At 38.5% G+C, this 15,757-nt stretch overlaps 1 protein-coding gene across 1 annotated transcript; it reads left to right on the forward strand.

Annotated features, from left to right (window-relative positions):
- Positions 1-351: 351 nt before the first annotated feature.
- LOC110156811 (homeobox protein orthopedia-like) lies at positions 352-2,749 on the forward strand. The gene is made up of 3 exons (XM_020921042.1): positions 352-388; positions 639-1,027; positions 2,246-2,749. Exons 1-3 carry the CDS (start codon positions 352-354, stop codon positions 2,747-2,749), a joined length of 930 nt encoding a protein of 309 aa, XP_020776701.1.
- The last annotated feature ends 13,008 nt before the right edge of the window (positions 2,750-15,757 follow it).

The following is a 15,757-nucleotide window of genomic DNA, read 5'->3' on the forward strand; positions in this document are numbered from 1 at the left end:
GAGGGTGGAATGGCATAGGTCTAAATTCAATTGTAGCGCCTCGTTCGTGCGCGTGATGGCGTGTGCCTGCACTGTTGCAGAGAGGTGAGAGTGTGTAACACGCGGAGGGAGGGGTACTCACGTCTCTCTGACTTTTGTGAGGCTGCGCTCTGATTGGCTCTTATTTGAGGAAGCGCAGGACTCTTTGAACTAATAAGCGCCTCCCCATCGCTCTAAAGGGCATTATAATGCAAGGGACCCCCTTTTTAACCACAAACCGAATTTTCCTTCATTTAGAGCATATATGCTTGGTAAATTGCTTCAAAGTTGCAGTAGTAGTTTTTGGTACGGTTCGCCCTGGAGCGTTACGCGATGCTTTCTCATGCCGACCTCCTGGATGCTCGGCTTGGTGAGTTATCAGCTCTAAACAACGGCCCTAAACTCCACTGTAAGATTTCAACTTATTGTTTCACATTGTCAATTGATAGATAGCCTTTGTAGTTAATGATGTTAGTCGCTAACTGCTTTGGTGGTATTTTGTAATAATTATAGTTGATGATAAATGGACTGGATTTATTGTTTGCCTAACCAGTTTTTCCTCGAGCAGTGTCTAGTTTAAAGCGCGTGCGTTGAGCTGTGCTGTTCTGTGTTGGTCTCAGGGATGAAGGATGCTGCGGAGCTATTGGGACACAGAGAGCCACTCAAGTGTCGCCTGGGTGGAATGCCAGAACCCGGCCACCCGGGAGACATGGCCCCTGGCGCGGACTCTGTAGAAGGCACCACCATGCTGCCCAGTGAAGACATTGCCACGGTGGGCTCCAATGCGGGAAACATGACAGTGAATGGAAAGGAGCAAGAAAAACAGCCGCAACCGCCACAGAGCTCCAGTCAGACCGCCAGTCAGCAGAAGCAGAAGCGGCACCGGACGCGTTTCACGCCCGCACAACTCAACGAGTTGGAGCGCAGCTTCGCAAAGACGCATTACCCTGATATTTTTATGCGCGAGGAGCTGGCTCTGCGCATCGGCCTAACAGAGTCCCGAGTTCAGGTAAGTCTTCACAATAAGTTCACCATTGTAGATAAATACACACGCGATATCGCGTGAAAAGTGTACTCCTATACTTTTACATCACTGTCTTTAGGCCTATATATATGACAGACTATTTTTTTGCGTTTATTTTCATTGCACTCTCTCACAGTATTTGCACTCTTGCAGTGTATTGGTAGTTATATTTTAGCATTTATATTTTACATGGTATTTATAATATATTCACTGTTTGTTTTAAACGTGCTATGTGCTACTTTTGGGGACAGGAATATCGATTTATATTCAAACAAACATTTTAAATAATTAATATAATTACATAATAACTATTAAAATGCAATGTGGGCTATCGACATCCAGAACTGACAGAGACAGATATATAAAATAAATACTCTTGTCACCAAACTGGGCTTTAAGTAACAAAATGGGTCTGAACGCCTTATTAACCGCTGATGTGGCATTGATGCAAATGATCCCATTGAAAGCAATAAAACAAGTGCCACTATTAGTCACTCCACCAATGTGTGCTGGTTGGGTTGGATTGCTGAGCAAAAGGAGCTACAGCACTGGGTCATGTGCTGTTGGTAAACACTGAGGTCGGAATGCGCGTGAAGGACCGCGCGTCACCCGCTCGTGTTCTAAAATGCTCCATCAGCGACGTCTTAATAGGACCCCAGAATATATTGTACTTTTTTAATGGAATGAGAAATTGCATTTTCTTTCCATGGGTGTAATGGCTTTGGGACGTTTCACGGATGGCTGAGCGAAATGAGAGCGAGATCTCACTTTTAATATAGGCGCTGCTCACAGCCTCGCGCGCGCATTAATCACGCTGTAACGTGGTGAAATCTCTATAAAGCTCGATGGCTGTGCCGCGTGTTGTTATTTCTATTGTGCATGCCCTTGGTTTTATCTCCACACCGTTTATGTACAGCACAGTTATACATTTATACCGGTCTACAGGCCTTCCACTGATATATATTTCTGAATTTAAACAATGGTCGTTAAAAGAATATAGGAAAAAGCCACTGTCGTTTATTAAATAACTGCACTGTTTGAGGCTTCTTTTTCTTTAGGGCTACTGAAACTATACAGTTATACAAACAAAACAAAAAAACTGGTGAATAGTAATTTAGCTGACCTAATTGACCTTAATACCATAAAGTCAGTTTAGCTAGATTTCTGAATTCTGTCACGGCTCAATCCGTGTTTTTCTTGCAGGTCTGGTTTCAGAACAGACGCGCTAAGTGGAAGAAGCGGAAGAAGACCACCAACGTGTTCCGCGCTCCAGGCACTTTGTTGCCTACTCCGGGCTTGCCCCAGTTTTCGGCTGCGGCTGCAATGGAAAACAGCCTGTGCTCCTTCCACGCAAATGACTCCCGTTGGGCCACGGGCATGCCGGGCGTATCCCAGCTCCAGCTGCCTCCAGCACTGGGCCGTCAACCCGGTATGGCACAGTCTCTGTCCCAGTGCAGCTTGGGGCCCGGACCCCCACCCAACTCCATGGGCCTGTCCAACGGTCTCACCTCAAACGGCTCCGGCCTGCAGTCCCATCTCTACCAGTCCCCATTTCCTGGCATGTCGGCGTCTCTTTCTGGCCCTACAAACGTGTCGGGCTCACCGCAGCTGTGTAGCTCCCCGGACAGTGACATGTGGAGAGGGACGAGCATCGCGTCATTGCGGCGCAAAGCACTGGAGCACACAGTGTCCATGAGCTTTACTTAAAGTGACTTTTGTCAAACCCCTGATCTAGGCCTCTGCAGTGACACCCAGTGAGAAAACATGGTCCAAAACTATCAAACTGATGCACGGACAGGAATGGCTGGTTCGGGGTTATTTATCTTGTAATTCAAATGGATTTTAACACTTACTGATGGTGAATACTATTGTAATGACATAGACTATAGGCCGTTTGCGAAGAGCCAAACAGTCGTTGTATTTATGTTTTTGGGTGCGTCATGACGCACACATGTTATTGTGTTCAGGTGAAGTTGTGTTATGTCAAACGGTTATTTATTCTAGCAATACTTGCTAGGACCTACTGCACTCGCACTACAGGACTTGTGCACGTAAGTTGTGTCCTCGGGTTATTTGGACTAAGTTGGCCTGGGGGCAGCCCTCAAGAAGGAAAAAATACACTGAGCGTCAGTAGCTTGCGCTGTGCGGATGTTGTGTGTACATAAGACATTCTTACTCTGTTCCTCTGGTCTTTTTGTGACATGTTTAACTTATTGTATGTGCTATTATTGAGGCATTTCCTAAATGTTTGTTCTCATATCAAAATGCACCACTGACGGGTTTGTACAAATTTAAAATGACAAACAATAAAAGTAATTTTCAAGATTGTCAAACGACGAATGATTTATTTCTCTATGAAGAATTATGACAATGTGATAGTTTTTTAGGTTTTTTTTTTTTGTTGTTGTTGTTGTTTTGTTTTGTTTTTTTGTCTGATGGATAGCATTTTTCGCAAATTGCACATTTCTTCTTAAATATGGCACAAGTCCAGAGGCGCGCGGCCACTATGTGCTGAGCGTGTATCTTTTATAATGCATCAATGGGCCTATAGGCTGTAACAAGGATGTGAGCGTTTACTCTGATGTTGTCGATTAGGGCACAGTTTTTATTATTGCAAAATTCAACATCGCAATGGCTTATAGCGGTACACGTGTTAAGGCGCATCCTAAATCGATTCCTCTTTCTAATAGCTATTAAAATGTCAAAAAATAATTGGCGAGATCGCTTCCTCTTCTTTGTACCCTATTTAACGCAAATAATAACACAAGCATAAGTTGTCTGGCGTAGTGTTGCCTCTTACCTAATCACCACACTCCGGATTTCCCCATCAAATAGCAAACCTTACAAACTTTGTTTGTATTGTAGATAATTCGACGTTCAAAGCGCAGTTCCTTAGTCAGTAAATACAATTTTCCATTATGAAGGCGTGCGTCCCTTGCTGTCTGTGTCAAAGTTTGTAAGTGTCAACTTGAGGCTGGAATCACAGCAGCTCGGATTAATCAGCGTGTTAACCTCATCTCGTTGTCAGCGCGGAGGCCAATTTATGGTCACGGGATGGTAATTGATGAGATACGGCTTAGCGCAAGCAGTCGCGCTGCCTGTAAACTTATAATTAGACTTTCTGTAACAATGCTGCGGGTTAAACAAAGAATTAATCACAATTATCAAAAGAGTATTACTTTCCTCATATTAAACAGTCGGTTTCCACCTTTTCTATTAACATAAATTGTTTGCCGTAATTTGCTGAATTATTGAAAATACCAGTCTAAGTCAAGACCCTGGAAAAAATAATTTATTCCTCTCAACCTTATATTTCCAAGCCTGGTGTTTCTGTTGTATCCAATTAGCCACGAAGAATGCCAAACAGCAAATCTATTTTGGATTTTATTTTATACGCTATTTACATTTCAGAGGTGCGCGGGGTCATGTGTAATTAATGGCACTGGTATATTTAACATTAAAATAACAACGAAAAACACAGGCCTATAATGTCATTGTTGAATGCCATTATACATTTTTAAACTGCTGAAGTATTTTAATCAGAAAGTTAACTTTTTATGTTTTAGCTACTAAACTTTTACTGCTTGTTTTGACAATACTGGAAATACCGTTGTTATCTTTGCAGAGCCTACTGCATAAAAACAGGATGCCTTTTCTATAGATTTGGTCCCAGATTAAACTACAGTGGCCAGTAAAGATCTGAATAATCAGATAACCTCAAGAGGCCCAATTTTGTTTTTGGTGTGTGCTTAAAGAGAGAGAGAGAGATTTTTAGAGAAGCCAAACAGTTGTATTTGGATGACCAAGTAAAATACATTTTATAATACATTTTTAAATATTGCAGTAATCTTAGCAGTGAAAATTGTGCCTGTAAACCACTGTATTTTCCTTCTGGTCTTATGTGGTCCTGCTCACCACATCGCGGCCAGTGCTGTGTCCTGGGCTGCAGTAACAGATGTGAAATCACATTACCCAAACGCAGCAATTAGTCTCACTCGCTTGTGGGTTAATGAGTTTGTGGAAATGTGCGACCCATTCCTCATTAGGTAATTTCTCATGCACTGATGAGAGAAGGAGAGGGAGACACGTGGATGGCAACTCTGCACTTCTTGCTACTGTCAAATGCATGCCTCCAGATGTAAGGGGAGTACACCTGAACAATTTCCTTATGATTAAGTATAGGACAATTGGTGGTTTTCAGATTTAAATAGGGGCAAGAGACAGTTTTTCCTATTGATAACATTGCACTTTGCATGGCCTGTCACTATAACACATTTTGAAGAATGATATATTGCAACAGAAAAGTGATAAATAAATAAAATTATAACAACGAAACTACTTGACACAATCAAAATAAAGCAGGTTAATCCCACTAAACCTTTTTTTTAAAAATAAGTATAATTAAAAAACATCAGCTACAACAAATAAATAGCAGAAAGAACCAGTAATTAGTCCTAAATGCTATTTTTTCACCCCTCAGCTCAAATCTTACTGTATTACATAAAATCTGGCAGAAACCTCCCCACTATTGCAGCTAAAATATGCATATGATATATTATGCAAATAATATTGAGCCCCAATTTATATTGTTCCAGCTTTCATGTATTGAACAATAAATTAAGTTAAAAGTGATGATCGTAACAAGCCTAGCCAGAAATATCGAAAAGGTAAATGAATAAATGTTGAATCTGATTTCTGGCTATTGACTAGACACAAGAACTCACTGTATCGTCAATATTTTAGTAACATTAATTTTAACTGCATCTCCCATCTGTATTAAATATTATAAGACTTATAGATTATTGCAATGTCACCTGAAACTCAGCAGTTCCTCCAGGATGGCTCAGGTATCTCTGAAATAAATGTGAAATTCCAGTACTCAGGCCCTTGTAGTGGCTGTTAAATGTTGTCATTAAGTGTGGCTGTTGCTTATGTGTTGTCCAGGCCAGTTTGTGAGAGTGAAGCTGAATAGGACTCAGGGCAGACCTCTGTCAACACACAATGAAGGACTACAAAAGAACCAATTAGCAATCAATTAGTGGCATGTTTGTGTCCTGCACCTTTTATGAGCTGCACTGGAGAGCAGGTTACCACTCGGCAGCTCCCATTCACTCTCACCAGCTGCCAACATACACACTGAATGTTTTTCACTGAGTTATGGTAGCCCAGTGATCCCATAGTTTGAAGAAGACACATACAACATTCTTCTCAAAGGTGTAAATTGAAAATGAAGTACTTTTTTACCCTTTTTTTTTAGGGAAATGTTTTAATTAGCGCAACACAAACTTTATTTATAACTTAATTACAACCAACTTAGAATTTCGTCAATAAATTAGCAAAGAAACACACACACAGCAATACCTTGTTACAAAAAATGATGATATGGATAATTAGCCATAATAGTTTGCATACAAGTTGGCTAACTGCTATTAAAGTAAACTAAATTTGTATTATTTTGAATGATTATTATTAAAACACATGCCAACCACCCAAGTGTTGATAAAATATTTATAAAAAATACAGTGCTGTGAATATTGTCTTATTTTATGAAAAATAATAATACATTTGTGGTAAATATATAAAGTGTGTTTGGTTAATGAACTTTCTTTTTGCTTATTGAAAGAATCTAGAGGCCATGTTTATTCCCTTTATTACATTTTTAAAATAATAAAAATAATTATATATATATATATATATTGCAACAGCCGCACTGAGCAGTGTTGTATTGTCATGTACTTTTAAAAATACTTTACTTCTGAAACAACAATTAAACTATATCTTGTGCAAAGTACTAACATTTCTATTCTATTTCTATTTCTGTTTTCAAGGCACAGAGCAAGAAGTTACTGATACACCTCATGCTATTGACAGTACAGATATGAGAGTCCAGCATTCAGGATAACATCAAAAGGGCATTTTTTAAATAATTAATAAGAGATTTTCATCTTACCAGAAACTTGCCTGCTGTATTATGACTCTAGTGTTTTTCATGAATGTAAAAATGCACATACACATACACATTGTCTGTGCATTACAACAGCCTGAAACAGAGTAAGAAAGCACAGTGACATCTGGAGGAGAAGTGGCGAGAGGAGCGAGTGCCTTTCATAATTACAAGTCTGCATCTCAACCAGCTCCATCCATCATCATCAGGACCAACATCTGCTCTGAGCCTCTGCCCCCTTTAAATCTCCCTCTAACCCACCTGCACCCCTCCTCTCCCTCCGCTCCCCTCGCCTATACTTCAGTTTCCTGCTCCACTCTCACCCACAGCTCCTTACGATCATCCTGACTCACATCCAAAGCAGCCCCATTACAATTTGTGGCATGTGTGTGTAGATTTGTTTTGCTTGCAACCATCCTTAAAATCAATATTTAATGATGATGTTATCAGTGCTTTTATGTGTAATTTAGCCCAAGTGTCAGTATGAATGAGACACTGTCAGTTTTATGGCGTTGAACATTTATTTTCTGTTAATGGCTGCTCCTGCTGCTGCACAAAGTGAAGCCCAGTGGAAGTCTGATGGATCTGTCTGTTTGATCTGTTCATGCATGCATACACGGCCCTGCTGGAGAACACTGCATATTTGATCACATGAGCCTATAGAGCAAACTATAGCATGGGGGGTTTAACTTTTGCAAAGAGCCAGGAGTGGTAACTTTTATTGTTGTTGTTGTTGTTATTGTTGTTGTTATTTTTATAAAACATAAACAAGAAAACTTCCTCAGTCTTAGACTTCTTCTGAATCACTTACTTTATGTTTACCATGAACACAAATAGTTTGATCATTGTGAAGCTAAATGTTTCACTAACCTCTAGGGTGGCCTTTAATGAAATATTGTGAGAGTGGGTGTCTCTTGCTACTATAAGGTTTTAATAGAGGTTTCCGTACAAAGTAGTTCCAAGAACTGAGTTCCTAGAAACCTGATGACGTGAGTTCTGTGCTTTGGTGTGAGTCAAATTGTTCCATTACTGAGACAAACAAACTTAAGCATGTGTTGTTAAAGGCTGTTAAATTTAGTTACATTAAGTCCTTGGGTGGAGAAGGTTAAATGAGAAAATATGTATTATCTTAACTTAAATTTGATTTTATCCCCCTACTCCTTTTGAGGACTCAATGTACATAAAAGAGTAATGCTCTAAAAACAATATTCATGATTTATGTAGCACCTTTCAAGACACCCAGACAGCTTTACATTACATTATTCATTCACTCCACACTCAGTGCTGGTGAGCTACACTTCTGTAACCACAGCTGCCCATCTGAAGAAAGCAGACTGCACCATTGGCACCTACGACCACCACCAAACACTCTCACACCACATTCATATTATGCAATGTGGATAAACAGTATGCACTAGACCCATGGCTGTCCCACCATGGTACCTGGTATACCCAGCAGTCTCCCATCCCAGTACTAATTAGGCCTAACCCTTAGCTTCCAGACAAGATTGGACATTTTCAGCATGGACTGGCTGCAAAACCGTTCAAATAAACAAATGAATGAGTGAAACTTTGTAATCACCAAAGGCAGCATTGTGTATATAAATCTCAAACTGGGCAACCACATCACCAAAAGGTTCATGGTCTGACTGGAAAGGGCTTGTGACAAGAGTATATTTAAGGACTAGCAAAATAAAAGTCTCAGGTATTACAGAAAGTTCCTAGTATATCTCTGTATTAGCCTGCAGACTTAAAGTTGCATTGTGTAACATTTCTGGTGGAGGGACTGTCAAAAGCTTTTCTTGATAGAGATGTTATTGCTTTGTCTGGAATGTTTCACAGTATGGTATTATTATTAAACTGTTCTATCTTCATGGAGACCAAATCAGAAGTTACAGGTCAGATCTGTGGAAAGGCAACACCACTCAGTCAGAATGCCTGTTTTTCTAGGTATTTCTGAAGTATAAAACCACTGTCCCCCAACCAAAAAGTTGATGACTCGAGGCAAAAATGGGCAGTATGATTGATTTGAAAATGTAAATGTTTCATACATCTTGAAAATCATCTGTTTACATTTGAATATAAAACATTTCATATCCAATTGAACACATTTGCCTGATGCACACATTTTCAAAACCACTGCAATTACTTTCCCAGATAGAGGTGTGCTGGCCAACACTGTTGAGTGGTAATAATCATGATAGTTTTCTCAGTCATATTCCTCCCAATAACAAGCCATTTTTAATCCAATTAGGAACAGTAGCGTGAGAGGCATAATACCACAGCCCGGGGGACAGATGAGAGAAAACGCAGGACATTTATCCCGACAGTCAATATTGGATTTTTCACCAAGCAGCTGTGCCTGACATTCTCTACCTCTGCACAGTGATCCGTCCTGATTAGAGCAGCTTTTCTACTTTATCAACATTCATTATGCAAACTGCTCATGCATGGACAGAAAAAGCAGCAAAATCAAACCTACTTGTCATATATGTTTTTCCCCAAGGAATGTTTTTAAATGCAATGACTAATTGTGTAAGGGACTGTGCATAAGGTAGGTCAGACTATCCATTCTATCTATTCTGTTCATATGCAGGTTAAGTAGAGATTCCCAATACATGAAGGAACCATTTCCATGACTGTATATATTTATATAAAGACATCTTAGTGAAAACTATTTAGCATGCATTACTAATTGCTGTAGAAAGTCACTGAAGTGGAAGATTTAGTTTATTTGAGGTAAAAAAAAAAAAAAAAAAAAAGGTTAAAGTACAATATTTCAAACAATATGCCTCTCCTACATATAATGGATACTTTTACTTTTGTGGATGTTAAATTTGGTTTATGATCTTGAAGCAAATATTATTAGTACACACATAGAATAAAAGTACTGTGCCCACTTCCAGATTTCTAGCAAAAAGTCTGGCTGAGAGTCTTCAGACCGACCAAAGCTCAACACTGCCATCTTGTGGTCACTGTGTGTCTGTGATCAGCTGCCTGATTTTCATATTCATGCATTATTTCACTTTTAATTCATAAACGAGACAGATGATCAATAGATTTTATCCTGCCTCGGTTTAACGTAATGAAAAGTGCCTGTTATGCCAAGAGAGTGATACAGTTATCTTCCCATCAGAATAAAGCTAATAAAATGTAGAAAAATGCATGAAAAAAGAGCCTGTCTGTTTATGACTGCCTGTGGTCAATACATTTATGCAGTGCACTGAATCATTGTCATTGAGTGCATTGATTATGTCTGTTAATCAATGTTTATTACAGAGGCCAGGCCACAGTGCAGCTGAATGATGAAGAAACACGTTTATAAAGGGTCAAAGGCCCACCCACCTAAACCTGATTGTACTCACCCTACATAACTTATGATTAGTGCAAGTCTTTTTCTTGGAAAAGTTTTCACTGTTACATTTGCAAAGAAAAAGGGGCACATATTACTTCATTTTCAGATCTCTGTTATAATATTGTTTTCTCATCACAAACATACTTGGAGTTGTGTTTTGTTTCATTCACACAGGTTTGAGTTCTTTTCTCAAAGAGAAAACACTCTGTTCCACATTGTGATGTCATGAGGTAATAGAGAAAGTGTATAAAGTCCATACATCTTCACTACAGTAGTTTGGATAAAAGGTAGCTGTTAACTTGAAAACTTGAATGCCTCATTACATCACAAGGTGGAACAGTGCCTTTTGAGCTTTGGAGATGTAGACAGATTAATAATAAAATGTTATTCAAACATGTGTGAATGAAATGAAACAAAACTCAACTCCAGGTATGTTTTTGATGAGGTAACAACATTATAACAAGGCTTTAACATCACATAGTAAAATGTGCATAATATAGGACAGGATATTTAACCATGTCACATACACCCGACCACAAAAGTCAAGATTTATATTTGGTCTGGAATAAATAATAATGCAAGCACACATACATGTTAGAATATAGGAGGCTATTCTAAGTTGATCTGCTTGTCAATGCTGGTTATTTCTTGTAGCATCTTAATATAAATGATAAAATAAACTATACAATCCACACACACATTACTCACTTATGGCAAAAAACAGGCGCAAAGCTGCATAGATTATATGTTCAGACATCTGATAATATAGTTTAAACTGAGGCATCCACACTATTTCTTATGTTGTAGTGCTGCTATGGGGCTTAATGTGGATGACAGCCATGCAATTGAGTCATATGTTTGGAATATTTGTGCTCTCTTGACCTGGTTTAGTATTAGTGGTACCAAATGTGTGATTTTTCATCCACTCATCAATAAGGTTGTGACAATAACCGAAATAATATGTTTTTTATCGTCTCACAATAATATATCGAATCACAAGTTCCTTTCTTTAAGTAAAGTTAATAGGCTTAAATTAATAGTCATGGTGCAGCAAAAGCTAAAAAATCTGAGAGAACTAAACCAAGACCTAGACCAAGATTCTCTGCTCTGTCTCAGTCCAGATCATATGAAGAAATAACTGTTATAAGCGCATTCTTAGTTCTTTGCATTATGACAGAGGCATTGTCAAGGTATTTTAAAAGGGAAAAAAATTAACCTCCACAAAATATCTCAATAAATATCGTACCATGAGATGCATATTTTGATAATATATATGGAGAGATTTGGGTATTGTTACGTCCCTACTTATTAATTTAATTTTAATGGAGATTAGACGTATCTGGTGTGCACACACAGTAAAACATGGCCAAGGCCAGGTACTACAAAAAGTACACAATATAGGTTAATTGACAAGGAAAAAACAATATGGACTTATATCCTAATAAACATTGTTTCAGCTCTTCTTTGCTTACAATCATAAATTAAGTGTATTTAAGGCACAAGGGTGGTCCAGCTGATGGGAGCCTCCTCAGAAGAATGGCGTTGGAAGGTAATTAAAAGTAGAGTGTGTTATCCATCGCTCCTCATTAATGCATTTGAATTAGGCCCATTCAAGAGGGAGGCCTAAGGAGGAGGGACATGTGAGAAAATCTATGGCACTTTTGTTCTCATCTCTCTCTGTCAGCACGGGCCAAACGGGGAGTGTCGGCTCATTATGCCCCCACAGGAGATGAATGGCTCGGTCAGGCTGTGAGCGGCACCAGGCTGGACAAGAGCTCCGACGCACTGCTCCTCTGTACGTGTGCGCGTGCGTCAGACGGTAAACAAAGAGGACGAGACTCAAACACTGCCTGTGTGAGGATGGAGCACGGGCAGACAGGGAGCAGGTGTGGACAAACAGACTGCATGCTGGGAGATGAGGCCGGCCGAGTACACTCCTATCTGCTCACAAGCATCACTGTCACTTACCTAGACTGACCCCATCTGGACAACTGACGCAACCAGCACGCACATACAAAAAGCACAGGTCAGGGGTCTCTGGTTTAAATTAGAGTTAGATTAGCAGCAGCAGATTCACATCATGCCCATCTTACTTTAGAATGCAATGAGAACATGGCATGAAAACTATGAAAAGTGTTAATTTTTTTATGTTTTTTGCTGCATGTTCCTAGGTGTTTGAAATAGTCTAAATTCATTCAAATAGTTAGATGGACAGTCTGACATACGTCATTATTTACATGAAATAATTAATCAGTTAAAGGTTTATCGTCTTATCCTATAATATGCTTTACAACTGAAATCATAGAAATGCTAAGGAGTGCAATGGCACATACTGACAATTACGAAGTGTCAGAGGTGGGCCTTGAACCAGTTTTGAACTAGTTTTCCAAGGCATGTGGTGAGTTTAGTCACAATCAAATTTGCTTTACTTTGGCACCATCTGCTGGCTATTTGTTTACATGAGGTAGAGCAGAGATGGCCACACAATGGTAATCTGAATTTACTGGTAAAATGTTCAGTTTATGTCTTAATTATTATTTAAATAACTACAATAGCAACCATGACCTAATCCATCAATGTCAAATATTTCGCAGAGAAACAAAATACAAGATCAAAACGTGTGCAGTTACTCTTGTGCAGTTATATTGTAGACTTATTCTTAACTAGTCATTAACAACTCAGATAAAATGTAAGAGTGCATTCTTTTCTTTCGCCACTAGAGGGAGATATAGACGTACATTAGTTTTATTGTGGCATCGTTGCAATATTGCAGACTGACTAGTCATTGTTCATTTTGCAGGCATTGCTTTTTCATTGTGTCAACCATACTTTTTTGTTTTTATGGTAAACGGATATATGCAATATGGCACAGAAATATATCTTCAAATTAACACAAAGACATCAGCATTCTATAGATTACTATTAAAGTTCTATTAAAGAAAGGATTTCAGTAACTTAAAACAGTATAATTGTGACTAAAAAGAATTTGTGAGTCCAGTACGTACATAAAATGAATAGTATAGGCTTACTCATTATTACTAATGTAGATCTCAGACATCTCGTTATGTTAAGATATTTCAGCGTATGACTGAGCATTTGGTTTTAACAAACCTAACGCAGCTTGAATAGGTCATAATTAATGTTAGCTCCAGACGGGGAGGATGTTCAAGTGAATATCCCTCAGTGTGTTCAGAAATGTGGCCTTTTTAAATTGCCCTGCGTGTGGCGTCAGAGGCCTTCATCATTGTGGGAGAAATGTCAGCCGCTATTAGCACAAGCACATCTCACAGCCTCCATTCAGCTCCGTCTCTCCACAGGGAATCACATGAATGAGGGGGACCACAACCAGCATCATTACAACTAACTACAGTGTGACCTTTACAACAACACCTCAGATGGCCAGGATTATTATCTGGGAGGTTTTCCAGGAAATATGCTGTTTCCTAATGACACCAGCTCCTCAGACACTTAAACTCTCCATTCATTCATTTATCCATTCATATTCAAATAATGGCCTAAAATGATCATGACTATGAATGGTCAATAACAGGAAACTATTTTTTATGTCCCAGTGATTAATCGTATCAACTCAGCCATGTCAGTGTCAATACTTTAAATATAGGACAATTCTCGACAATTGCTTTTCTGAAGCATTTTACAATGGTTTTCATTAACAATAAACTTATTACATCTGTAATATTAAATAAACAACTATTATTGGTATCACATAATACATTAATGAAATCTAAGAAATTGTGTCAGAAGAAGCAATTATATGTGATTCATAGTGAAATATGAGAGACAACATACTTAATGTGTTGGTACATAAGAAATTGGAGAAGTGATGTTCCTGTATTGTGTTTTAATATTGATGAGGTCACATCCCCTTGTATCATCTGCCTTTGGGGAGAATGATTGTTCAATGTGAACTTTATAGACCAAGTCGGATCACAACATGCTCTTGTAGATTCTATTATGCACAGTCATTGTCATTGATCACCACTGATTGTATTGTATTTTTCATGAAAAATATCCAAAAAGAAAGTCCACTTATGTTGAATTCAATAATCTGACTACTGATCTTCCACATCACATAAGATGCATATTTCAAATGTCCTTCTTTTACTACTGAGCATCAGGACTACAGAATCCCTTTTAAGGATATTTTTGAATTTAAGGATAATTAAGTGTGGATTTATATGGACTAGTGTTGTCATGACACTAACATTTCTAACTAGATTTTGATACTAAGGAATAGACTCAATACTCAATACCAATTCCAATACCATGATTTTTTGGCAACAGAATGTCATTTTCAAGATTAAATAATGGTACTTTCTTTTATATTACTTTTTTATTATATCTTTGTAATCCCTTCATTGTCCATGTATGTGCCATAGTGGTTCATGGGCGTATATCGGTCTATGTGGTGACTTTTTTAGTAGCGATAATTGTTCAAACAAGTATCTTGTTTCAGTACTAGTTTTAGTATTGATAAGTAATATGGACAATCTTAATTATCCACAAAAGAACTTCACTACTTATAGAATATTTGCAAAAATGGAAGAATAGACATCTTACTCACATTGGGCTGGGGGAAAGTGCAAAATGTGGAGTGGCTTGTGAAACACTTATTATCATAATAAAAGAATATTTGCCCCAAACTTCTGTCATCTGAAAAAATACAACACCTGTGCAGAAGTTATGTTGTATTTCATGGGTCAGTAACAGTTTTATGTCTCCAGATGTTTGAGGATGATACAGTGAGTCATTGTTGTCATTCAGCACCAAAACAGATGCGTTCTAAAAGAGTGGCTGCGGTTACAAGCTCACCAAAACCTGATAAATATCTGATTTCTAGACATTTAAAAATGCATTGTGTAAATTTTCAGGTAGAGTGTCCACCACCTGCTTGTCTCCATTGAAATATTTCACAGTGTGGCATTAAACTTTTCCATCTTATCCATCTTCCAAGGCAATTACATGGTCATGGAGAAAAAATGTAGGTAGACTCTCCACTAGAAAAGTTACATAGTGCACCTTTAAAATGACTGATAGGACATGTAATCTGCATGCTTAATTTTAATAATATTTTAGCTAAAAATGATTTTAAGTGTGCATTTAACCACAGCCAGTGATACTCTCATGAGATTTTTAGCTTTTTCTTCAAGATAAAACTGCATTAAAATATTCAATGCAGTTCAATCTATATACTGAATTATCACTAAACTGGGTATAATCTAAACCCTAAACCAGAACAAATCCCAAAGCAGAACAGAAACATGGGGTGTTTCTGGAAGTGAAGCTGCTAATCTGTGCCAACTACCCCTCCGAGCCCCACCAATCACTCACACACCATATTCATACACTGCCAAGGTGAGTGAAGTGTCTTGCCCAAGAATACCACAACACTATG

The sequence above is a fragment of the Boleophthalmus pectinirostris genome, unplaced genomic scaffold (genome assembly GCF_026225935.1).
Source record: "Boleophthalmus pectinirostris isolate CB_2022bp ecotype Guang Dong unplaced genomic scaffold, ASM2622593v1 HiC_scaffold_4, whole genome shotgun sequence".
Taxonomy (NCBI): Eukaryota; Metazoa; Chordata; class Actinopteri; order Gobiiformes; family Gobiidae; genus Boleophthalmus; species Boleophthalmus pectinirostris.

Excerpts from the sequence above, each read along its gene's own strand:
- LOC110156811 (XM_020921042.1), top strand. The coding sequence starts at position 352 with ATGCTTTCTCATGCCGACCTCCTGGATGCTCGGCTTG. Across the intron at positions 389-638 it reads CCTCCTGGATGCTCGGCTTG|GGATGAAGGATGCTGCGGAG; the intron begins GTGAGTTATCAG and ends TGTTGGTCTCAG. Across the intron at positions 1,028-2,245 it reads TAACAGAGTCCCGAGTTCAG|GTCTGGTTTCAGAACAGACG; the intron begins GTAAGTCTTCAC and ends TTTTTCTTGCAG.